General features: G+C 33.1%; 2 protein-coding genes across 4 annotated transcripts; one reads left to right on the forward strand and one right to left on the reverse strand.

Moving 5' to 3' along the window:
- Nucleotides 1-2,293: 2,293 nt before the first annotated feature.
- Nucleotides 2,294-25,852, forward strand: LOC143052909 (uncharacterized). Of its 3 annotated transcripts, none has more exons than XM_076226069.1 (4): nucleotides 2,294-2,445; nucleotides 13,516-13,699; nucleotides 20,860-21,817; nucleotides 22,971-25,852. In XM_076226069.1, exons 1-4 carry the CDS (start codon nucleotides 2,439-2,441, stop codon nucleotides 22,974-22,976), a joined length of 1,155 nt encoding a protein of 384 aa, XP_076082184.1. In that variant the 5' UTR covers nucleotides 2,294-2,438; the 3' UTR covers nucleotides 22,977-25,852. The 3 variants fall into 3 exon arrangements, with proteins under 3 accessions (XP_076082184.1, XP_076082183.1, XP_076082185.1); XM_076226068.1 differs by lacking the exon at nucleotides 2,294-2,445 and adding an exon at nucleotides 8,385-8,608; XM_076226070.1 differs by lacking the exon at nucleotides 2,294-2,445 and adding an exon at nucleotides 8,435-8,608 and having other exon boundaries at nucleotides 20,860-21,160.
- On the reverse strand, nucleotides 17,240-18,425 carry LOC143052910 (extracellular serine/threonine protein kinase FAM20C-like). The gene has a single exon (XM_076226071.1). It carries the CDS (start codon nucleotides 18,328-18,330, stop codon nucleotides 17,326-17,328), a length of 1,005 nt encoding a protein of 334 aa, XP_076082186.1. The 5' UTR covers nucleotides 18,331-18,425; the 3' UTR covers nucleotides 17,240-17,325.
- Nucleotides 25,853-27,635: the final 1,783 nt, after the last annotated feature.

Raw genomic sequence — 27,635 nt, forward strand, 5'->3', positions numbered from 1 at the left:
GTAATAAATTCCATGCTCGAATTGAAGAAGGGAAAAAAGATTTAGAAAATATGTCCAATCTACATCTCGGTACTCTATAGTGAGAACGGTTTCTAGTATTATAATAATTATCATCTGTATAATTCGAGATACAATCCATAAGATATTCTGGAACATTATTGCTGTGTATTTTATGAAATAAACATAATTTACGTCTATTTCTTCTAGAACTCGAAGTTTCCCATCCAGTTTCAAAAAGTAGGGATTCTATACTTGCAAATTGCGGAAGCCCAGTAATAATTCTGGCTGCCTCAAACTGCAAGCGCTCAAGTTTTTCAGAATCTCTAACACAACATCCATCCCATAGCTCGCATGCATATTCTAAAAGTGGAAGTATGTATGCAAGATATATCTTATTAAGATTGTTTCTGTTAAGAATATATTTCAATTTTCTCAGAACAAAAATTTGTTTAGTGGCACTACAGCAAATGTTATCTATATGTACTGACCACTTGCAATTATTAGAAAAAGTAACACCCAAATGTTTGTGGTCATCAACCTTTTTAATAAATTGTCCATTAAATTTCAAATAAATAGGCTGTGAATCCTTACGAAAATTAAAAACCATATATTCTGTTTTCTGAGGATTAAAATCTACAAGCCATTGTTTTGACCAATCATTTAATGTTTCTAGATCCTTATTTAATCTCCTTTCTATATCTAAAGCATTATTCGAAGAATACATGAGTGAACTATCATCGGCAAAAAGTCTAACTAAACATTGAATTTCATCTGCTATGTCATTTATAAACATCAGAAATAATAAAGGCCCAAGTACTGAGCCTTGGGCTATGGGCAATGGGTCGACATCAATCTTGTTGATACATTCTGACTTAAAAGGACTCGATCTAACCAGACACTGCTTTCAGTTTACCCAGTATGGCATCGCAGTCTTACGATTAGAAGTTAAAAATGAGATTTATAGAATATAGACTTAAATGGGGGTTGGGTGGGGCTAGGATGAAAAATGTTGTCCTACATGTTTGAAGTTGCGATCTCTGACTTGTCTGTTTATTTCCCCCTATAATCGGTCCTGTCTTTTCCTCTTATTCATGTTTTTGATATCCAGTCTTCTTTTACATAAAATGATTATACTACCTGTAACTTAAGCCAGGTTACTCGTCCTGCCTTTTAGTTTTACATAAAATTCCTGTCGTGCCTTTTTTTCAAATTTTTCAAGGTATTATACTCTTCAACACATATGGAGTTTACACATGATTAAAACTATTTGTTCTAATAGTTATTTTTTTGGAAAATTGGTTCTGTGTTGCCATTATGTTTGTGTATGTGTTGCTTTGTTTGTATGTAATCATATTGTACCATGTTTTGTGGAGAGTGCTTACATAGGCTATGCATGCATGTTGGCAAATCCAATTCAATTTATTTAAATAAAATACTGTTAAAACTTATCAAACTATTTGTATTTTATTCTTTATTGAGTTTTGTCTAAAATAAAGTCTAATAGCGTCTAATGACCTTTTGGTATCTTTAAATTTGCTTCTTTCTTTTCTTTTTTTCTCTGATTATAATGACGAGACATTGTACTACAATAACTATTCTTTCAATAACTAATTACAATCCTTGTTAGATGATATTTTCTCTGAGCTTGCTATGAATTTCAAGTTGTCTTCTCGATAAAGAACATTGTAAGAAATCTTTGAGAGCTAGTCTTTAAATTTATATAGTTTCTACAGTGACTTTCTATACTTACTTAAATATAGAAAGTTCCTGGTTTGTAGCACGAGGGAGTATGATAATAACATAACTAATTTAGTTGGTTTTGTTCATATTGATTGTTTTTGAAAATTGTAATTGCCCTTCAATCGTTTAATATATGTGTATGCATATATATAATTGTGTTCAAATCTCCCTACTCATTGTTTTTTTCCTCCTGTTTTTAACTTAATATTTGCAATGATTTCACTTTACAAATCCTTGATATCTGCTGTATTTTAACAGAAATATATTTACTAAAACTGCAATCAGACTAGGTGTATGTTTATGCCTATTTAAAAAAAATACTGGAAAAGCAAAAAGGCAAACATGGAGTTAATATACGTTAGCTAATCAAGCATAAAAACAAATTGAAAATAACAAAACTATATCCAGGATCTTGTAAGACGTGTTCCTCTTATCTTTGTAAGCGACTATATTCTTTACATCAGTTGCGCTGTTACAGTTGGCCAATCAAAAGCCTGCATGACGTCACGTTACAGGTCAAGGGTCATTTAACCTAACAATGTAAACATGAGCACATGTAATTGATAGATTACGAGGTTTATGGTCGGTCTTCATCACTCATGATTGTATCGTACAATTTATAGGAAGAATTTATGTGATTTTAAGATTTTGTAAAATTCTTGGATTTTAAATCAGTGACTTATTGTTGATCAGCAGATATGGAAAGTAAGTTTGATTTTTTTTTATATTTTTTTCCAGAAATTACAAAACATGATTACTGGTAGGATTTTGTTTGTGGTGTTTAGAAGGACTTTTCTTATGTATATTATTTTCTGTTGGTGCAATCTATAATGAGAAATAAATTTTACCTGATAAGAGGACAAAAATGAACTATAGCATCGATGCACACAATTTATAAATATATAACTGACATAACTGAAATACATAACAAATAAACTGCATGCATTCAACCTCAGCATAATGCATACTTTTAGCAACACAAGTTTATTATTCGTATGTTAATATTTTACCCAATTTTACGATTATTTTCACCAATGATAAACCATCAGACATTTATGTTTGATATAACACATGTTTTACTATAAATGTCAATATTTTACTATAAAGTTGTACAATATGTTACCACAGAAACAAGATGACATCAATACTTGGTCATCAGCTGGTCTCCATCAAGTTCATAAACCCCATTATTCCTTTGTTATTATAGACAGACATAATAACAGTGTATTGGGGAATAACATCAATTTCTGTATTTCTAATATTAAAGATATCAGAAGTATTTTAATGCACATAATTTTTATTTCTATTTTTTCAATCAAAACATCTTTTTGCAGGGTCCTTTGCCCAAAATTAATTTAGTACTTAAGCCACTACACTCATGTTATTCATGACCACATGCCATAGAAATTAACAGCCATAAGTCACCGTGCGGCCTTTAACAATGAGCAAAGTTCATACGGCATAATTAGCTATACGCCCAAATAAGCACACTATCTACCTATATTTTTTTTACATGATTCGATATTATAGTGCAATTCAATTAATTCAGTTTAACATTTAAAAAATAAATCATATGTTTTATGAACGTTCAAGCCTTAGTGGTCATCCTTTGACTTTAGTTATATACACAAGAACTTAAATACAAGTAATTGAGAGGAAAGTTATCTTTACAAAAATGATCTTTGATGCCAAAGACTTTTCAAATGAATTTTCAATTACTGACAGCAAGCTTCCGGCAATGTAATTGCTTTTATTGCAGATTTATACATTTTCATACGTTATAAATATTCATTAGGTATTGCCTTATTGGAATCACATGAATCTTATGTGGTATTTTTAATAGTACAAGTCCTAAACACAGCCCTCAGCAATAAAATAATAATCTGTTATCGACAGTCATAAAATTTCAATAAAATGAAGATTACACACACAATAATGGACCCCATGCAATCTATTTGTTTAGCATGTCCTATTAGCCCTCGAGGTCCAATAAAATTATGTACCTTGAGAAGAAATAGTTAACCCTTCCTCGTCTTCCCTGTGTTTTATGGTTTTTATATTTTGTTAATTTATGTTTATAAATCATCGACACGGTATTTTGTACATTTAAATCAAAACTGACATAAAATTTTGTAGTTTCAATGAAAAGAAGAAAAATTGACTCATTTTTGTGATGTTTTTCGTGTTTTTTACTTTGAACTTTATCACGAAAGGTCATATGAAGGACATTGATAGATTGGGGAATTTATGATGATGAAGTAAATGCATTTCGTGTCCTCGAACCAATTGGACGAAAAAATATGGCGGGAAAGACATCTTTTTATATTTACGACAACTATGAGGCGGTTCTGTGGAGTGGTTTTCTTTTCAAAGTACTAAAATGATACTTAGAAAAATAAAGGTCAAACGGGCATAAAGTCACAGGATAAATAATTGCATAATTCGTAGCCGAATTTGTGTAGGAAATACGAATATGCGGGAGTAAGCTATTATAAATTTGGCTTGCAATTTTATATCATATATCAAATACCTCAATCAAAAAGCGAAAAATCGAGTGGTTATCCTTTCACGGTTTCTTAGAAAATTAAATGTAGACTGGACAAAAGGTCACATAATTCGCAGTATTGTGTCGTTCTTACGAATAGGGAGGGAAAATCAATAAATTAAAATTGTATTTTTATTTTATATAAATGCAAAGATTTCATGTTTAACTTATAAGAAGCTTAGGTCGAAAAGTTTTCTTCTCACATTACAGTTCATAAGAAACCATATTGAAAAATTAACATTAAGTCATATATAACAAAAATTAGAAAGGATTTTTTTTTTAATATGACAATAGGTTATCACAAACATCCTATTAAGAAATTGGTTTCGGCTCACGAACTGATCTGAGTATTTAGAAGAGCATGTCTGGTATATATCATGTCAGTAAATGATAGTAAATCCATAAATGAAAGAATCGCACGGAGAGAGACTGGGAACTCTAATATCATCAATTGATAAGAACATATTGTAGGGTTTCATTTTTTGGAGGATTGTTTTATGGCTTTCTTGTTGAAACCCTAACTTATTATCGGGCCCGTTATTATCAATTACAAATATGAAGAAGCCATAATGTTTGTATTGGAGTTACAGGGAGTATGATGTCAGGTTTTGTTTATTTTCCAATTATGCTGCAAAATTTTTTTGTAAAATTAATTTCGTCATTTGATAACAAATGTACCCAATTAATTTTCTACGAATTATTGTAAGAACCCTTTTTAATTAAGATTGTTGGGGGATAGCTTGTTCCAGAACCATCTCAGAGAACCCCTCACTCCTATGTACCATGAATTCACAGTACTGGTTTCTCTATTGCAAAAATACATACGTACGAACAATGTTCTATTATTTGACGTTTCATTTATTTGCTGGACTCCCAAACGGACAAGACAAAACTAAAATCAGAAAGTCACAAATGATTGATAAATAATGCATGCAATCTTATTTTTGTTTAGTGTCAGTACTATTAGGTTAGGGTATTGAATACGTGTATGTGCAAAAGAAGCTGTGCAGGGGTTAAAGCCTAAGTCAAACATTGAATTTCATTTATATCCAATTCAACTCAAAGGGATGTGGAAGAATTATACTTATGAACGTAGTTTTGCTTCGAGTAAAAATTTAAAACCATTCAGAATTGATATAAGTTTCACCTGGCTTAACTTCTGTTTTAAGATTTTGTAGAATTGCACCTTTATTTTGAAAGAAATACCTACCCCCATTTGTCCCGGGTCCCAGAGCAAAAATATAACATTCTATGACCCAGACGACGCACAAATGTTTTCTCAGATGCAAAACTTAATAAAATGTGTAAATTTGTCCTCAAAGGTTTCAAGTATGCCATTATAGATGATTTCTCGTCTGAATCAGAATTGTCACTTGATAATGGTCTAATCTCCCGCCCTCATTGTCAGAACTAATTGCTTGTTATTCATGTTCGATTTAAGCGGGCTGTATAATTAACATCTGGCGAATTCGATGGAGCCAAAGACCACTTTTCTTCAACAATGAAAATTTAAATGTCGATTGTGTAGGGACAGATGATGTCATTGTCGTCTGCTGAAAACCCGCACGTGGCTGACGCGTGAGCTCTCACAATGCAGCTGGAAATTCTTTTTTTTAATGTCAAATGAGTTTTCTTTTTTGTAGAAATTAAAATAATACATTTCTAAGAATTGACAAAATTCATGCAAGTTTGTAAAAAAAAAAAAGACGAAATTAAAGGTCATAAGTGTATTGAGGAATTTCTCCGTTATAATAATGATGAATTGACCATCAGTTAATAAGTTGCATACCGGTACATCCTCCATACCTTAATCAGAAATTATGAATGAAACCAGAGACATATAATACAATCTCTGATGAAACGTATTATACCTGTGATCATAAAATACCGTTACCTGCACAGGTGTGATCAGGTGTAAAATGATTATCGTATTCCAACAGGTAGAGATATTTATAAGGCTTTGATTACAATCAACCAGAGAAATCTGTTTATTGTCAATCACAATAAGAAGAAACCTTCTGAAGGATGATGTCGGATTACCGTGACACAATTATGATAGGGTTTTAACTGTGTTATCATATTGTATTAATTGATTATAATTATGACAGAGATGAAATACGATTGACAGGTAATTCAGATCGTGCAAATTATAACACACTGTGCACATGCAGAACTAGTAAAGAAATAAATATAGATACAAAATAAAAAAGGAAATACGTGAATAGAAAACTTTGAATATAAATCCTAAGTGTTATGATTTGATGTTCTAGTTTCTTCTAAACAGAAATCGACCTGTAATATTTTCTGCTGAACGGAACTCAAACGACCTATGAATAATCTGTTATTTTATCCTCTTTTTTTCCAACATCTTGTTTTTTTTTTTCTCCATGTTTTCATTTTCAAACATCTTTTAAATATGTTTATTTTATCATCAATTTAGGTGACAGTATTACATAATTTATCATTTTCTTCTTAACAGTAATCGACTAGTAATATTCTCTACTGAACGTTAAGCAAACGACCAATGACCAATCTGTTGTTCTATTATTTTCCCAAATTCCCTTGATTTTCATTTGTAAATGTGTGTATCAGCATGGACTCCATGCTTCAAGCATCTAGTGCAAACTTAATCTTTGAAATAGAAAACCAATTTTTACACGTCCCTTTGTATATAACAAACAATTCCATGGTGCCAGCACGAACCTGCAGCTTAAAGCAATGTAAAAGATGACCTTTTGAAATAATTATTATAAAATGTAATTATATTAGGGTTTAAATTTCCACTGATACGCTTCCATTAGAGATATAACAAAAGATCGATGGAGAGAACAAAGAAGACATGAAAAGACAAACATCATCATGTTAAACAAATGTTACTGATAGTTATAATTACAAAATTAAATTGACGGAATAGAACACGTAAACTTGACCATCTGTACATAGAATTATTAGTCAGAATAGTTTGAATGATAAATTTTGGGAAAAAAAGGGGGGTTTCAGATAGTTATAATTACTAAATTAAATTGACGGAAGAGGACACGTAAACTTGACCATCTGTACATAGAATTATTAGTCAGAATAGTGTGTTTGATAAATGTAGGGAAAAAGGGGGGTACTGATAGAAATAATTACAAATTAAATTGACGACGGAAGAGGACACGTTAACTTGACCATCTGTACATAGAATTATTAGTAAGAATAATTTGTATGGTAAAATTTAAGGCCAGGTTCTTTTATAGTTTTTTGTTAAAAATTGTTTTTCACACCATACAAAGTTTCATTATTTGTTTATGCTTTAAATTTCTAATTGTTCGATTTGTCACTTTTCGATTTGTCACTTAATTGTGTGATGATTCAGGATGACAACTTTAAAAATTGATCACAAAAAAAGAAAATGAGAAATTTCCTATATTTAAAATTGTTCACAAAAAAAGAAAATGAGAAATTTCCTATATTTAAATTTAAAATTTTGTAAGAAGCAGAAATAGCAAACAAAATTTATAAAAAGTTTGAAACGGGAAAACTGAAACAGAATGTGAAAAAAAATTCAGTCCTGTTACAATTTTTTGTTTGAAATTATCCAAACGTTAAATAACCCCTTTTAAGGTTTTAATGGTATCGTTTGAATTAAGTCATCTTTTAAAACGGAATCCATAAATGCATGGCAGATAATATCTGTATATTATCATTCTTCGGCTCAAAATAAATTATTGGCTTACGGTGTCATGTTAGTTTATGCTTAAGCAACCCATCATATTTTTGTCGGAGGGGTAGGAACAAGAAATACTCGATGCCTTAACGGTGTTTTCAATCTGATGATCTCTTTGAAGAACCTTGAAAAGAAAATTAAATATAGGATGTAAAGAAAGTATCTAAATGCAGACATATACATATATTTACAAATATAAGTGCTTTGATGTGTGTCCTGTGACAACCATCACTCCTAAGAGATTTATCATTACGCGTTCTCATCTTACACAGATAAGGCTGTCTAAACACCGGATCTCCCACCGGGTTCTGTTCCGGTTTAACAAGATCCCAAGAGGGAACACACGAATTATCATATCTGCATCAAATAAATCCGATTAGCGTCCGCCACTTGTCATGCTGGGTACAATAGAAGTTGTTTATCTAATTAGAGGCGTGTAATATTTCCGAGTCGGGTAGATGATAAAATCAATAAACGGACTTCTTTAGAATTAGTATTATTTGATTTGCGAGAGGAGGAAGATGTGTGTAAAATAGTTAGGAGTTTATACGTTGACGTATTTTCGTATTTTTCAACGGCTGCTTGTGACATAACAAAAATGACAGCTTTCACGGGTAAGAATTTAATAATTTACTTCATTGTATAAAGTAAAATGTTTTAAATGTAAATCAACTAAGGTTATTCTATATTGGTATTTTGTGATAATGAAAATTACTAATTAATCAGTTAAAACAGTTTATATTTGTATACATGTTGCTGAAAATCTTCAAACACCATCTTCTAAGCCATTTCAAGGTATAACCGAACATTATCAAATCAAATATTAAAAAAAAAAAAACAATGACCAAAAAATCATTTAAAATATTTTATATAGTATATTGAAGTATTCCTTTCTCATGTTTATGTTTACGTGTACATTGTTATAATCTGAATATTTTAGAACTGAAAGTTCATTGTAATAACTTTATTTGGAGAAGACGGTCCTTTGAAACGATTATATAGTCACTTTTTTTGGCGACTTTGGTTACTATTCTAACTTCTTAATGTGTGAACTGTTATCGTAGTATACAATATGAATAATAAAGGTTTCTTATCTGCTTTATGCTTGATAACATTTTATACTTCGAGTTAAGCATTAGATATCCTTGTGGTACCCATTCGTAGATACGATAACATTTTATACTTCGAGCATTAGATATCCTTGTGGTACCCATTCGTAGATACGATAACATTTTATACTTCGAGTTAAGCATTAGATATCCTTGTGGTACCCATTCGTAGATACGATAACATTTTATACTTTGAGTTAAGCATTAGATATCCTTGTGGTATCCATTCGTAGATACGGTAACGTTATCTTAAGTCAATCTAAAAATCTAAGACTAGAGCGAGTGAAGAAATGTCTGTTGCAATAAAACTAACATGGTGTTAGTGGTATTGGCTTGCCTAACGTTTACCTTCAAGATATGTCTACTTTGACCTTTAATCATGATAATGGTATACTTTTACAAATTGCCACTTGGATGGAGAGTTGTCTCATTGGCACTCATACCACATCTTCTTCTGTCTATACTTGAACACCACTTATCAATATAAGGAAGTATTAGTTTGTACTGTAATATATTGTATATCATATTCGCAAAAAAGCACTTCGAGAGAAATTTAGAAGGTACAATTGTGCAAGGGGGCCTCATGAAGCTACATTTATGGTTATTGATATTCCATAGTGTAAGAAACGTAATAAATCTGCATGTAGTGCGTAAAGCAGAATACTGAATGTAAACTACTGAGATTTATAAATCAAGCCAAGACGTTGTAATAGGACGACACTGCGACTGTAACAAGGTGTGAAAACAACCATACAACTCGTGTTTACAGGAATATACTATCATGTTCTAGTTATTCATAATGTCCTGTATACATTCTACATCCATTTGTCTTTTGATTATTTTGACTTAAAATGTCAATTTAACATGACCAGACGCAGCCTTATATGATTTGAATTTATTGTCCTCGTGATTTTATTATTTTTTTTCTGATAATATCTGAAGGCTAGCTCGAGTTAAAGTATAATGCCATAGATTGATTGATTGTTGTTCGCGTTCACATAGGCGGATCTTTTTTTAAAGGGCTCCCAACCCATGCAGGAGAAAGGGGGTTCCAACTTTGCTATATCATATGTCCCATTTAAATGCAGGGTCCGACCCTCGGAATCGTCCCGATCCACCAAGGATGTTATTTACTTGCAACAATTTTATCTAAAAAAATTGTCTATGACAAATTAAAAAGATCATTTCTGCATAGCCATTTAAGGGATTGTTTTTGGAAAAATGAATGAAACTATAGGTTTCTATTTTTCAAAGTCAATTATTTAGAGAAGGGGAAGGCTAGAATTTCTGTGACAAATATACATAGCTTATCAATATGATAAACCTGTCTGGTGCTTGTGTAATATTTACATTAATAATTAAATACACTAATCATTTGAGTATGCTAACATGTTGTGTAATCATGTTGATTTGTGTAATAAGGATTTACTGATGTAACACGTGGGTGTTCGATAAATCAAAAGATTTCCTATTGATCGACAAAGATACGTTACCAACGACATATCAAGGTTAAGATACATGTTAATCTTTTAACAACTTTCAAAAAATAAGTTCGAACAAGTTTTAAAAAAAGTAGGGAATCTGTACATATTTGATTTTTGATAATATGTATATAAGTTAGGCCGTTAGTTGATCTCATTTAGGGGCCCTTTATAGCTGACTATGCGGTACGGGCTTTGCTCATTGTTGAAGATAGTACTGTGACCTCTGTGTCGTTTGGTGTCTTGTGGAGAGTTGTCTCATTGGCAGTCATACCACACCTTCTTTTTTATATGATGTAGAAAAGTTGGGTATATTTTTATTTCTCAAGTGCATAGCAACATGACAAAGGCTTGTCTAAGAAACAGACTAAGACGAATTCATGACAAATAAGTCTATAAAACAAGTATGAGACGACGTTTGAGACAACTGCTATCAGAAAGAGTATAAAGATCTAGTTAAAAGCGGCGAGATCTTTATTTTTAACATTTCCATGGCTGAAAATCTAGAAAAAAAACTCCAAATGAATGTTCAAATGTTGCCAGATTCACACAATAATGTTTGTCCCATAAGTATCCTTTAGCATCTACAATAGGGAAATTACCATTAAACAAACTTGAAACTATCGGTTTTCTAACATATATAAAGAATAAAACGTTGGTGCAATATGAGGAGCAGGAACTGCCTACCCTTCCGAAGCAAATAGACTCCGGCTCTCAGTCACCGTCTTATTTTTATGTGAACCTGTTTGTCTATTTAAGGAGGTTATATGAAACCCATTTTTTGGTCATAAGAATGTACATAAACTCATCATAGATACCGCAGGACTAAATTTAATATATACGCCAGACGCGCGTTTCGTCTACAAAAGACTCATCAGTGACGCTCGAATCCAAAAAAGTTAAAAAGGCCAAATAAAGTACGAAGTTGAAGAGCTTTGAGGACCAAAATTCCTAAAAGTTTTGCCAAATACAGCTAAGGTAATCTATGCCTGACGGTAGAAAAGCCTTAGTATTTCAAAAAATTCAAAAATTTGTAAACAGTAAATTTATAAATATAACCATATCAATGACAATTCATGTCAGCACAAAAAACAATTCATGGAATAACGAAAAAAAAAGATATTTGAGAAGCTTTTGAGTCACAAAATACATGTGATAAATATCATATATTAAACGTTAAAGATCTGTTGCTCACAAATGATGAATACAAACAGCTATTGATTGATATTTTATATTTTCTTCTTGTAAATTTGCACATTAAAGGTTAAAACAGCACATAAATATAAAGCATTGGGAATATTTCCAAACTTCAACCATCTGCCATATTTTTACAGACTCAGACTGCTATTTTATAGTTCCTCAACATGTCAAGCATTGCGACCTATTGCTATGTTGTCGTGAAAAATGCAATACACATCTTTGTTATACGAGTCGTATATATTCAGCAACGATTAAACTAAATTGTGGTCTAGTTTGAAATTATTAATGGCAATAAGCGTGCTTAAGAAATTTAATGTGAAAACTATTTAGGAGATTAATTAGATTTTATTGACTGTCCAATTTGTGGAAAGATGTGTAAAGATATCCATCTGGAGAGTGACAGATGGCGGATTGTACAGATGATGTTAAAATTATAAATTCAAATGCGACCATATAAAACTGGGTACTGTAATATATTAAAATAAAACATTTGCTACGCCCAAAGCGCGTTCTGGTTTACTCGTTTGAATGGTTTGACACTAGTCTTTTTATGAAACCCTGTATAGCTTGCTGTTCGGTGTGAGCTAAGGCTCCGCGTTGAAAACCGTCCTTTGACCTATAATGGTTAACTTTTATGAATAATGACGTGGATGGAGAATTGTCTCGTTGGCACTCATACCACATCTTCTTAAATCTAATTAGGAACCCTTAAACCCCAAAAATTGAAAACCATTGATGTTAAAATGCATAAATTTAACACGTCAAAAGCTGTATGACCAAAAGAAATAGTCAAATCAAATTTGCCAGAGGGAGTTAAAACTTGTTTTTCTTAATAATTCATAAATTTATTAACATAGAATTTAGAAATAATCTTCTATATTAAAACTGGGACTATTGTGTAAGTCCAAGATCAAAATAAATCATTCACACTCTTCAAAATTCATTACCGTGTTAAAACTGTCATCAGATCATGTTTAAAAATAGACAAAATAAAAATTGAAAGATATATGAACTTATTAATAAGTTTGCTAATTTCTCCTCGTTTTCTTAACAATATTTGAAAGCTTCGAGGCTAAAACATCGGTCTGATGTTGATTTATTATCTGTGCATAAACTCTTATGCAATATTATGATTTTAAAGCGATTAAGGTACAGATAAAGGCCGACGAATTCCAGATGATCGAACGTTTGGACCCCTTAGGCTATTGAGGGTGTATACGATTTTAAACTTGATGACAGGATGATATATGAAATTTATCTGTTTTTGTACAAATTCCCCAGGACCCAATCATAGTGTACATATATTTTTATGCGGGAGGGTGCATTTTACTAAAGTTAAATTCATACGTTTGGATTTTCCAAAGCAACAGTTCAATATTTTGAAGGAGAAATTTAAGGATATACTAGTTTTTCATTGTGTTTTTCCATTGAGAAAAAACATTTTTCTAAACATTACGGTACCACACAGTGAATATTCCAACAGTGAACATCGAAAGTTAAAAAAAAAAAAAAACACACAACAAAAGCACCTTTACTTATTGCGACGAATATAGCTCCTTTGATAATATCTGTATAGATATCGTCAAATATTCAATACCAGTAGATAGATCTATCGTCTGTTAATTGGTATTAAGATACATGTGCTGAGATTATTTCATATTCTCATTTGTGCTGATTCATTAATTCATGTGAGAAAGTTAATTAAGCAAATGGCATCATTAAATCTTGTAGGACTGACCACTACCATGTTGCCTAGCAACGGAACAGACATTATTGTAAACAAAGAGATGCAGGTTGAAACGGTGATCGTGATTCTGTGGATTTCTGGAGGAATATTACTGATAGCACTGATTATACTGTTGGCATGCATACTGAGGACTAACAAGAAAGGCAGAAGACGTTCTAATCCTTTACGGTATGGATAAAATATGTCTCTCTCTCTCTCTCTCTCTAATCCTTTACGGTATGGATAAAATATGTCTCTCTCTCTAATCCTTTACGGTATGGATAAAATATGTCTCTCCCTCTCTCTAATCCTTTACGGTATGGGTAAAATATGTCTCTCTCTCTAATCCTTTACGGTATGGGTAAAATATGTCTCTCCCTCTCTCTAATCCTTTACGGTATGGGTAAGATATGTCTCTCTCTCTAATCCTTTACGGTATGGATAAAATATGTCTCTCCCTCTCTCTAATCCTTTACGGTATGGGTAAAATATGTCTCTCTCTCTAATCCTTTACGGTATGGGTAAAATATGTCTCTCTCTCTAATCCTTTACGGTATGGGTAAAATATGTCTCTCTCTCTAATCCTTTACGGTATGGGTAAAATATGTCTCTCCCTCTCTCTAATCCTTTACGGTATGGATAAAATATGTCTCTCTCTCTCTAATCCTTTACGGTATGGGTAAAATATGTCTCTCTCTCTCTCTCTCTCTAATCCTTTACGGTATGGATAAAATATGTCTCTCCCTCTCTCTAATCCTTTACGGTATGGGTAAAATATGTCTCTCTCTCTAATCCTTTACGGTATGGGTAAAATATGTCTCTCTCTCTAATCCTTTACGGTATGGATAAAATATGTCTCTCTCTCTCTAATCCTTTACGGTATGGGTAAAATATGTCTCTCCCTCTCTCTAATCCTTTACGGTATGGGTAAAATATGTCTCTCTCTCTCTCTCTAATCCTTTACGGTATGGGTAAAATATGTCTCTCTCTCTAATCCTTTACGGTATGGATAAAATATGTCTCTCCCTCTCTCTAATCCTTTATGGTATGGGTAAAATATGTCTCTCTCTCTAATCCTGTACGGTATGGGTAAAATATGTCTCTCTCTCTAATCCTTTACGGTATGGATAAAATATGTCTCTCTCTCTAATCCTTTACGGTATGGGTAAGATATGTCTCTCTCTCTAATCCTTTACGGTATGGGTAAAATATGTCTCTCTCTCTCTAATCCTTTACGGTATGGATAAAATATGTCTCTCTCTCTCTCTCTAATCCTTTACGGTATGGGTAAAATATGTCTCTCTCTCTAATCCTTTACGGTATGGATAAAATATGTCTCTCCCTCTCTCTAATCCTTTACGGTATGGGTAAAATATATCTCTCTCTCTAATCCTGTACGGTATGGGTAAAATATGTCTCTCTCTCTCTCTCTAATCCTTTACGGTATGGGTAAAATATGTCTCTCCCTCTCTCTAATCCTTTATGGTATGGGTAAAATATGTCTCTCTCTCTCTAATCCTTTACGGTATGGGTAAAATATGTCTCTCCCTCTCTCTAATCCTTTATGGTATGGGTAAAATATGTCTCTCTCTCTAATCCTTTACGGTATGGGTAAAATATGTCTCTCTCTCTAATCCTTTACGGTATGGGTAAAATATGTCTCTCCCTCTCTCTAATCCTTTACGGTATGGGTAAAATATGTCTCTCTCTCTCTCTCTAATCCTTTACGGTATGGATAAAATATGTCTCTCTCTCTCTAATCCTTTACGGTATGGATAAAATATGTCTCTCCCTCTCTCTAATCCTTTACGGTATGGATAAAATATGTCTCTCTCTCTCTCTAATCCTTTACGGTATGGGTAAAATATGTCTCTCTCTCTAATCCTTTACGGTATGGATAAAATATGTCTCTCCCTCTCTCTAATCCTTTATGGTATGGATAAAATATGTCTCTCTCTCTAATCCTTTACGGTATGGGTAAAATATGTCTCTCCCTCTCTCTCTAATCCTTTACGGTATGGGTAAAATATGTCTCTCCCTCTCTCTCCAATCCTTTACGGTATGGATAAAATATGTCTCTCCCTCTCTCTAATCCTTTATGGTATGGATAAAATATCTCTCTCTCTCTAATCCTGTACGGTATGGGTAAAATATGTCTCTCTCTCTCTCTCTAATCCTTTACGGTATGGGTAAAATATGTCTCTCTCTCTCTAATCCTTTACGGTATGGGTAAAATATGTCTCTCCCTCTCTCTAATCCTTTACGGTATGGGTAAAATATGTCTCTCTCTCTAATCCTTTACGGTATGGGTAAAATATGTCTCTCTCTCTCTCTCTCTAATCCTTTACGGTATGGATAAAATATGTCTCTCCCTCTCTCTAATCCTTTACGGTATGGGTAAGATATGTCTCTCTCTCTAATCCTGTACGGTATGGGTAAAATATGTCTCTCTCTCTCTAATCCTTTACGGTATGGATAAAATATGTCTCTCTCTCTAATCCTTTACGGTATGGGTAAAATATGTCTCTCTCTCTAATCCTGTACGGTATGGGTAAAATATGTCTCTCTCTCTCTAATCCTTTACGGTATGGATAAAATATGTCTCTCTCTCTCTCTCTCAAATCCTTTACGGTATGGATAAAATATGTCTCTCTCTCTCTCTCTAATCCTTTACGGTATGGATAAAATATGTCTCTCTCTCTAATCCTTTACGGTATGGATAAAATATGTCTCTCTCTCTCTCTCTCTCTAATCCTTTACGGTATGGATAAAATATGTCTCTCTCTCTAATCCTTTACGGTATGGATAAAATATGTCTCTCTCTCTCTAATCCTTTACGGTATGGATAAAATATGTCTCTCCCTCTCTCTAATCCTTTACGGTATGGGTAAGATATGTCTCTCTCTCTAATCCTGTACGGTATGGGTAAAATATGTCTCTCTCTCTCTAATCCTTTACGGTATGGATAAAATATGTCTCTCTCTCTAATCCTTTACGGTATGGGTAAAATATGTCTCTCTCTCTAATCCTGTACGGTATGGGTAAAATATGTCTCTCTCTCTCTAATCCTTTACGGTATGGATAAAATATGTCTCTCTCTCTCTCTCAAATCCTTTACGGTATGGATAAAATATGTCTCTCTCTCTCTCTCTAATCCTTTACGGTATGGATAAAATATGTCTCTCTCTCTAATCCTTTACGGTATGGATAAAATATGTCATTCTCTCTCTCTCTAATCCTTTACGGTATGGATAAAATATGTCTCTCTCTCTAATCCTTTACGGTATGGATAAAATATGTCTCTCTCTCTCTAATCCTTTACGGTATGGATAAAATATGTCTCTCTCTCTCTAATCCTTTACGGTGTGGATAAAATATGTCTCTCTCTCTCTAATCCTTTACGGTATGGATAAAATAAGTCTCTCTCTCTCTCTAATCCTTTACGGTATGGATAACATATGTCTCTCTCTCTCTCTCTAGTCCTTTACGGTATGGATAAAATATGTCTCCTCTGAGGAATGGATAGAATCTCTCTCTCTCTCTCTCTCTCTCTCTTCTCTTTTTCCGTCTCTTTCTCCCAATCTTTCTTTCTATCTCTCCGCCAATTTTAAGGTGATACAACGTAACAAACATTGAAAAGATAAACAAAAAACAGTTAAATGTTTTCAATGTATTAAGTTTTAGTTCCAAACACCTTCTTGCATTATGCAACTTTTTCTAGATTTTTTACTAGTCTCTTGGACTAATTTATTGTGCTTAGGATGCAATTAATTTTATGTCAAGATAAGGCCCATCGCCTTATTCAAAATATTCACTTAATAGGGTTTATGAATTATAACATCCCGGATATGATTTCCCTTCCGGATACATTTATTAACTTCTTTTAAAATTTTGATGACACGCCGGTCTAAAGCAAACAAATGAGATTCTGTTAGTATAGGGATTAACGAGTCTTTGGCGAGTGACTTCCGCATGATGTCACTTAATCGCCGAGGGCCAATATATAGCTTAACCAGTTTTATAAATGTTTCATAACTTAATTGACAACATTGGTATAATGGCGCTAAAATTGATAATTCATCATGTTTAGTCTTTCCAAATCCTCGGCCATTATCGTAATGTACGTAAAATGTGATATTTCCGAACTCGCTGTATGTTTGGTAATGATGGCGGTCCATATTTCCAATTAAAAAGTCGAAAATATGCATATCAATGAGTTCTACCAATCGTCTGTTGTTTTTGTATATCGCCTCCTGTTTAACTCCCTCGCAATAATCACTGTTAGTTTCCCATGATGCCTTTTTATATTTGCTATATGACCGTCGCCATGGATTCAACCACGAAACCCTATCTGCCTCATCTAAAGATGGCAGAAATGTAGCAAACGATCCTTCAATCAGATCAGGTTTCCCGCAGATAGCGTGTTCTGCATCACAGTAATATTTACAATCACCATAGAAACATAAATTACCTACTGGTGATTTAAAGAATTTCCTCCTCAATTTCTTCTCAGCGACATTTAATATTTCAGAAGTCATGTTTATTGTTCGTCCTGCCGTTGGTGGAACGCGGTAAAATCCCATTACCCAATCAAGATGGAATGCTGCTATCTCCGCATGGTGGCGTTCATAATCACTAAAATAATAATGGTCCGGTATTGTTTCGACCTCCCTTGCAAACCTCATAGGTTTAAATAAAGCACTTCCGCCGTTTTGAAAGGATATAAGAAGTTTAATCTGTGTCCCTCCACTCTTTAATTTTGTCCTTACAATACGTTGTTTTGTAATATCGTGTAGTAAATTTTTAATATCCGTTTCCATTGGGTCGTATAACGCCGTCTGGTGGATATTTCGTTGGAATTGTAGCCAACTCTTGTTTGAGTGTATTTTAGGATATCTAAGTCCAGAAAGGTAACGTCTTCTTGTTACAGGTTTATGTAACTTATCAACAAGTTCTTCGAATTTGATTTTCTCTAATTCTCCAAAGTCAAACATCACATTACTAAAATTAAATAGTTTCTTCAATAAATAGTCGACGTTAGGGTCGATATAATTTACAAAATATGACGAGTAACTAGTTTTGACAGTAGGTAACACTCTAATAGGAAAATTGCCTTTACTCACATTATTTTTTATTTGATTTTCAAATACGCTCGCCCCTCTACTATGATTAAGGTTGGTCTGTCTTACAGATTTCTGAACACTTTGAGTTCCATTGTTTGTAACGTTTTGCGATTCCATACTATTCCATCTCGATATGTTCATAATATTGATCAAAGCTAATACGAAAACGAGGCTAAACAGTAAAATTCTCTCCTTGTATTTCATTGTTTAGTGTGCATGTAGTTCTCTAGTAATACTAGATCTAAACTGTCTCCTTGGTCTTCATTGCTTAACCTTCGTATTCATATAGCCTTACTTTCTATACCTTTATCAATAGAAGTGGCAGCTTGGAAATAACATTTTGTGACATTGGAAAATTGTTATAGTCGAGCTCTGTATAACGAACAATTATACGTACCATCAAAGCTAAACAAATTAAAACAGTTAAAACAGTTTGGTTTCTAAAATTGCGAGTAGATATTTGGGTCTTCCTCAAGAAATTTGCTCTTTGAAAGTGTCCAATTATTAAAAAAATACTTTTCATCCTTAAAAAACTTTACAGGGACATTGACTCGCAAGTTGTTCATTTTGAAGTGGACATATTTGTTCTTCAAATTATTTAAGGTCGTATTGTTTTTATTTCCCCCTTGATGGAACCTCACAAGGTAACTTGCAGATGCTGAGTATATAAACGACGATGTCTTTGATAACCAGCACCTGTGATCAATCAAGCATAACATTTCTTGTGTCACAGGTTGACATTATGTGTTTTGTTTCAATATTAAATTCTATAACTACTAGTTAAAATAAAAACAATATATTTTAATGTGTGTTAAATCTATAACAAGTTGTTAAAAACAACCATTTGTATGGTAAAAATACTCTACGCAGTATCAGCTGACTATGCGTCATGGGATTTACTCATTGTTGAAGGCCGTACGGTGACCTACATTTGATCTGAGTCGGATAAAAATCGATCTTGTGTAAATGAATATCTGAATGAATGTTGTATTAATAATTTTTACCTGGTGCCTTCTGTTAGCTATTACTCATGTGTTTCTTTTCCTAATACGTTCTATTTATTTGTATTGTAGTCCTGTAATGCAAGTGTTGTCATTTTAATGCTATATTTAACATTGTCATTAAAGCAGGAGGTTTGGCATGCCACAAAACCAGGTTCAACCCACCATTTTTTAAAGAAAAAAATGTACTGTACCAAGTCAGGAAAATGGCTTTTGTTATATTATAGTTCGTTTCTGTGTGTGTTACATTTTAACGCTGTGTTTCTGTTGTTTCTTTTGTTTCCTCTTATATTTGAGTGTGAATTCAGATTGCTATAAGACGTGTCACGGTACTTTTCTATCCCAAATTCATGTATTTAGTTTTGATGTTATATTTATTAATCTCATCTGATTTTGTCTAATGCTTAGTGTATGTGTGTGTTACATTTTTATATTGTGTTTCTGTTGTGTCATTGTTCTCCTCTTATATTTGATGCTTTTCCCTCAGTTTTAGTTTGTAATCCGGATTTGTTTTTTTTTTCTATCGAATTATGAGTTTCAAACAGCGGTATACTACTGTTGCCTTTATGTATTGCACATACCGACTTGAAATATAGCTTTATGTCTTATGTCTTATGTCTTATATCATTATCAATGAATCTGTTAACTTATTTTGGGTTGAAAAAATCTATGCAAAATATGTATGCAAAATATGTAACTGTATGTCGATTGAATTGATATAGGAACCCTAGTAAACAGACCAAAATTCATCTTTTATATTGCATCTTTTTGTTCCAAAACCATTCAAAGATTCATACATGTACATGTATGTGACATGTATGTGACATGTATACATGCATTTGTATTAGGTTGATTCTTTCCAACGCAGCTCATTTGTTAATTTGTGTGTCATTTCGTCTCTTGTGGAGTGTTCATTGGAACTCATACCACATCTTCTTATTTTTATATCTATTACTGAAAACACAGAAAAAGCAGAACTGCTATATTGTTTATGATAAACCAAACTTTGAAAATGTATAATTTAAAATCTAAAAGTAGTACTTGTCATAATTCGTGGTATAATGGTACTGGTATTGTAGTTCTGATACACATAGTTAATGTTTAAATGTAACGCGAATTTTGTCAGTAAAGTCTATATATCTACATCAAGAACTTGATGTCTCACTAGAATGTAATAAATATTTGTGCATGCCATTGCGTTCAACTATTCAATGTATTATTTCAGGCCTGGTGTTTTTAGAGTACTGGAAAGTGCAAATGGGGGAGTTAATCCAAGCTACACGAGTTACGACGAGATTTGGACATGGATTCCAGTTGTCAGGGGCGACGAAGCTTCGTGTCCTCCACGTCCGGAAACTTCACGTAACGTAACCATATCACCAGCATCAACGTCAATAGCTTCTAATCTAGAACCTCCACCATATAGTGTGGCCATTTCTACGCCATCAAGACCTCACAGCATTCCACGCTATTCATCTGCAGCTATTGCTGTATCCACGGCAACTACCTCGTCATACGGAAATCCGGTTAGTAATATAACATCTACAGTCTCGATAAATGGTGATAGGTCAGGTCAAACAATTGTTAATTCATGTTCTCCTGTTATTAGCTCACATTCTCAAAGAGATAGGCATCACATAGCATTACGCAATGCACAAAATACATCAAATTCCGGTCAAATATTCACTAGCACCCCAATATCGAGTCCTCGAATTAACCAAAGAATAATGGGAGGAAACGAACCAATCAGAAACCCTGTTATAAATTCAAACCATGAGAATACTACTACTAGTCAGATCGATAGAGCACGACGACCCCATAGTTGTTATGAACAGCCTAACGATGTAAGGAGTCCCATGCCTAGCAGACGATCATTGTTTGGACCGGAAGTCAACTTAAACCCAACCCGAGTGTGTAGCAGTCGGGATAGAATACACAGAAATGATATACCAACGTCTTCCTCTTGCCAGGGAAATGCTCAGATTGAAACGCCACCTTTCACATATGATCCTGAAGAAGGTGTTTATTCATACCTTGCGGGAGGCCTTGGGCGACGGATATGGTGTGATATTCCCCCGAGTCTGTTAGACGAGGACGGTCCACCACCATATACCCGCAATGCAGATCTTCGAAGTAGGGAATACTACCAGAGAAGACCCCGAACAGATCGACCTGCGCCCATGGTTAGATACAAGTGCATGTCAAATATATGTTGTATGCGCATGTCACTGTCTGAATGAACTCACTGAGTAAACTGTGCACCATGTCCCCGATTCTGACCTTTATTCTGACTATTTTTTTCTGCTGCATGGTTGTTGTTTGTATGTTGATAATATTTATGATTCTTTGACTTCATCCCCACATACATTCCAAATGATCCGATTTGGGATTCTGAGACCGACTTTCTGCTTTTGTGACACACATACTCCCTTGTTAAGCCCTATTCATTCGATTCAGGAAATGTTTTGTCAGATAACTTACTTAAAACTTGCGTCTTCTGTGCTACCGAAAGCATATATATGGCTTTAAGAATCCGTTTAAATTTTAAGATTCATTACCTAAACAGACCTGATATTTTGTCATATAATCTACTCAGAATCTACAATGTTGTCAACTTTCAAGTTTTTTGTGTCGCATGCTGAGATGTTGTAACTTGTAAAAGCTTCTTCGTTATACAAATCAATGAAAACAGTATAGCCATGTCTTCTTCTGACTGTTCTGTTCGTGTATGGACTTCTTTCACAACTAATAATTGTATAGCTCTCGCCTGGCTCTCGCCTGAATCTAACCGTGAACATTGAATGTTACTTTTAAAGAGTGCGGTCTAAAACACTTTAACGCACCTGCAGAGAGAATCTAGGATTAACAGCTTTTGAACTCCTCAATTTGCATGAAGCATTTACTTTGTATCATATCATTATATTTACTTAAATTTAAACTTCCTAGAAATGTTTGCTTATAGTAAACAGGCTTGTCCTGCAGGAATAAAATAGTAGAAAGATTTACAAGAACGTACGCGAACGTCAAATTTGGGTATTCAAAATTTATATATTGACCACGGCACGGTTAAAGCATATATTACAGTATAATTCAATATATAATGTGTGTCTGGCATACGTTTTTGTAGTAAATCATGTTAACATTAATTAAATTCAATGCAATATTAAATGATATACCCATTACTCTTTTACCACCGGTAGTGTGACTATCGTAAAACAATATACATGGTATGTTCAATGAATGATTAAAACCCTTTAAGTGACTAATAGAATTTAAACCAAAAAAAAAAAAAAAAAAAAAATCATATGTTAATTATATATTTTCTTTCCTTTTCAGGCTTGAGTATGATTATTTCTGACAACGACCATACCACGTGACTTACGTGTGATGAAGTACACCAGAGACGCCATTAGTGCCAAAGAATTCCGAATGGTGCCGAGACTATGACACAATACTCATATATATGTGTTCAGATATTGCTTTAGTGCCTTAAAACGTAGTGCAATTGTGTTTTTATATTTCAATGTTGTTTGCGGCTGAACAAATGTGTAATATGCTTTTGTAGTCATAGTAAGCTTATAGTTTAGGCTACTAAATACAAAACTATTGTGTGTGCAATCTTGCCAGTTATTGATATTATATATGTGTGTGAAGACATTGCAGAAAGTACCAGAGCAGAGAAATGAGAGGAAAATATAACCATCCATGTGCCAACGATGTGTGTGTGTGTGTGTATATATATATGTATGTATGTGTGTTTGTTTGTGTGTGTATATATGTATGTTTGTATGTGTGTGTAACGGGAAATGTATGTGGTGCTGTTTTCTTTTAACTTTCCTAATACATTTTGTTTGCATTCTTCATCCAACACTATATGGTATATATGGTCTCATTGTTGAAGGCCGAATAGTTGGTCAATTGAAAATAATTCAACTTGGATTATCTCCCGTTTAATAGAAAACATCTCAACTTAAAATTTACTCAGAATGCTTTAGAGTCTGAATTAAACTAACTGTTATAAATTCTATGATAACATTTTACTATCTTTATTTAAATTAGTTGTTCTAGATATTATACTTGTGGTGAATGGTAAGGTATGATTCGGCGAGCGTAGGAGAGACTGAGCGATACTGATTAAATGGTGCTGATTGTATATAACTGATCAATATGTATTTATTTTTCTGTTTTTTTTTTTATTAAGCATAGTAAGAGAAACCTTCATCGGTTGGGATATTCGCCATTACAGAATCTAGAGGACTCAGGACAATGAGCTAATACTTTGTTCTTATCCCAAAATGTTAGTTAGGCATATGTTGCCTTGAAATTGACGTTTATAGTCAATCAAAACTTGTTCGTGTATGCTTTTGAAAAATAGTAACCAGTATGCAATAGATTTTTACACGGCTGACTGTGCTAATAGGATTAAGATATCGGTTCTCTCTACTTTTTTTTAAAGCTTATCAAGGTTTCTTATAAGGCCTAACTCGCAACAGCAACATGTTGTAATAAATTATCATCTTGTCAAATGCAATTCACTTGTATTTTTTTACAACTAGATTTATGGAGAGTTGTAAGTTTTGGGTAATTAAATAATCTAGTCAAAAATTTTGTTACTATTTGTTTTTTAAACGAAATTTAACATCGCAGGTTCGGGGTTATTACAAAGAAAGTCAAAATTCCTTTTATTCAAATATTAAACTTGATCTAAAGTTGTAATTTTGGGGTAATGTTAAATATAGACGAAATTTCTGTAAACGAAAGTGGAAGGTTTGAGCTAATTACAAATCTATTAACTTTTTGTTTGAACAAGTGTTGAACTTGACGGGAAGTTTGTAGGTTTGGGATAAATGGAAATCTAGGCGAAATGTCTATTAATCGAAACGTCTACAGTTAGACAATAAAGTGAGCAGTATAAACATACAAGTATCTAGTCAATGATATTTACTATAAACCATGTCAGTATTAACCCTATTTATTTAGATTCACGTCTTGTTGTTATGAAGTATAGAGATGGAGCCCACCTAACCCACCGAGACCCTCGTGTTCATTATATTTTGATAGGTAAAATTTTGTAGGGTATCAACTGTTATAAATATTACAGGAATGTAAAGTTTTTATCTTTTTACCAGTAGATATTCAAAAACATTCAATTCAATTTGTGTGGGATTTGTTTTCGATGGGTTGAAGACCCATTTAAAGCCCTCGGTTGTTGTCTGCTCTTTAGTTTGGTTGTTTTCTCTTTGACGTGTTCCCTGTTTCCATTCTCAATTTTAATTAAAATTTACAATTTATGATTGCCTCTAAACAGCCTGATTGTACAGTTTTTGTTATTAACCAATGATTTTCTCTTAACAGCTGGACGTGAATCACGTGATTATGATCAATGGGTCACGTGATTATATTCTATCAGTATTAGACAATAAGTTATGTGTGTAAATATATATATAAATGATGTTGCTATATTGTAAAGTTTATAATTTTAATATCAATGTTGCATTATTTAGCTATTAGATAAGTTATATTATTTGTGTCTCAATCTAATAAAAATACAGATCTCCGATTTCGTTATTATACGTTATACTACATTTGAGTATAACGTTATACTTTAACGAAATTAGAGATCTATATTTTTTAAATTAGATTGTCTGTATCTGATTTTTATGTTTCCGTTATTTATATGAATTTTTATACGTGATTGAATTCTCTTTATTTCGTTAGGGAACGACAAACCATTGGCGGATCCAGGGAGGGATTCGTAGGGTTGGAATCCCCATTTTTGGACGATCAATGCATTTGAATGGGAGCATATAGTTGGACCTCCTTCCTCTGGGTTGGGAACCTCTTTTTGAAATGGCTGGATCCGCCCCTGACAAACTAACTTTGAAAAAGGGGAATGTTATTTTGTAATTCTGAAAATTACTTGTTTTCAGTTCTCGAATTGTATTTTAAGAACTTTTGATTTAAAGGCAAATACTCTGAATTAAAGTTTAACCCTTCTCCATAGGTCTGATCAAAATATTTAATTTTCTAAAGTAAGAAATGAGAATAGTTCTATAAGTCATTGGACTAGTTATTCCCTTACACTTGATGAACATTTAAAAAATGGAAGCATTTCAATCTGTCCTCCTCATAGCCATTTCATATTAGTGTTTTAGATAATTTGTATTTTGCCAGACATTTTGTCTCAGTGCTTCTTTAATAAAACAATTCTATCGATACTGTATCGTTCGATATAACAAATATTTTGATTGCATAAATACACTTGCTCATTGTTAAAGACCGAATGGTGATATATATTCAAAGTTTTATCACGGACTATAGAAAAACACACAAATCTTTTGTAAACAGAACAACACAAAACAAATAAAGAACCATAACACGTCAAATAGAAGAATTAAAAACTATATGCAAGGGAAGTTTTAGAGACTGGATGGGTTTCTATCAATGAGTTTATTGGGGCTAACTGCAATTTGAGTAAGTGGTATGCTAAAATATAAAGAATGGAGAATAGATAGCACAAAACAAATTAAGAACAAAGAAAATGGCATGTAATTAAAAAGGCATGCATGGATATATTAAACCATCCAAACTCTCATAAATGAATGGAATAATTAATGAAATTTGCTAGAAGTTTTAAGATAGATATGAGAAGATGTGTTATGAGTGCCGAGTCACAATGTGTAAAAGATAACCATTATAGAACCATCAAAGTACGGCCTTAAACATTGAGTCCAGACTCATTCCGAACAGCAAGTTATTAAGGGCCAACAAATGACAAGTAACAAACCATTGAAACAGGAAAAAAAAAACCAACGGAAAAAAAAGAAACAAAAAACACTTTATATTAGCCACATCAACAAACGAAAAACACTTATGAACCACATGAACAAACGACAACTACTGAACATCAGGTTCTTTACTTATGACAGGTGCAAACAAATGCAGCGGGTTTGTTTGTTTGTTTGTTTTGTTTTGTTTTGTTTTGTTTTGCATTAAATCTGTTCTAGCTATTCAAACATAATCGTGTTGGAAAGCAGGGGATCACTGTCAACAATATCAATGCTAACAAATTTACAAGTATGAAATACACTTGTAATGATCCTTAAGGTGGTACCCAACACTTTCACTAAAATTAATTTGGCTCGTTTAATTTTCATAATTTTTTTAAATATAAAAATTTAAATTTTTTTGAACCAACCGTTTTGCCAGAAAAATTACACTGGTTATATAGCAGTTTGACAAACGCCAATTTTGATCATTGAGAAGCTTAATATTCCTTTTACAACACAACGTAATTAAAACGTTTAGCTGACTTTACAGAGTTATCTCCATGTAGTGTTAGGTACCACCTTAATGTTTAAGCAAAAAGGCTCAAATGAAAAATAGAAGCTCTGAATGTCTCTGACAAAACAAATTAAAAAATGAATACTATATCTAGCTGTACAGGACAATGTCTGTTCATATAGTGTGGAAAACTAAATGTAAAACTACACAAAGACATATCTATGACAGGCTTTTTTGGAAAATGACGCAGTCATTGTTCCATAACTGGCGACCTGAACTTCATTACATTTCTCTGCCTACCGCGCTTGGTTTCGTATTTACTATTTTCTATACAAACTGGAATTTGCTTGTGTTATCATTATGCTTGAGAGGTCATTGTGTAGTAATCAGCCAGGAACCAGTTTACAAACTAACTGGTTTCTGCTTGTATTCCACTACACTCGAACAAAGTGTTGTAGTTTGACGGGAACCAGTTTAGAATTTGTAAACTACAAAACGTAATCGGTTATTGTTCATTCCGATTTGGTGTTTCATACCGACTTTTATGGTTTGAATAAGCTTAAGACCCTTCAAACATTAATGTGATAGGTATATTTAAGACTGTTTTACAAAAGGATGGAACTGTTTTGCTTTCAAAGTCGTACTATAGTGATATCTGTTATGTACGGATTTCCACTCTCACCGGTTAATTTCTTCTTTTACACGTGCTTTTGAAAC

The sequence above is a fragment of the Mytilus galloprovincialis genome, chromosome 11, assembly GCF_965363235.1.
Source record: "Mytilus galloprovincialis chromosome 11, xbMytGall1.hap1.1, whole genome shotgun sequence".
Classification (NCBI taxonomy): domain Eukaryota; kingdom Metazoa; phylum Mollusca; class Bivalvia; order Mytilida; family Mytilidae; genus Mytilus; species Mytilus galloprovincialis.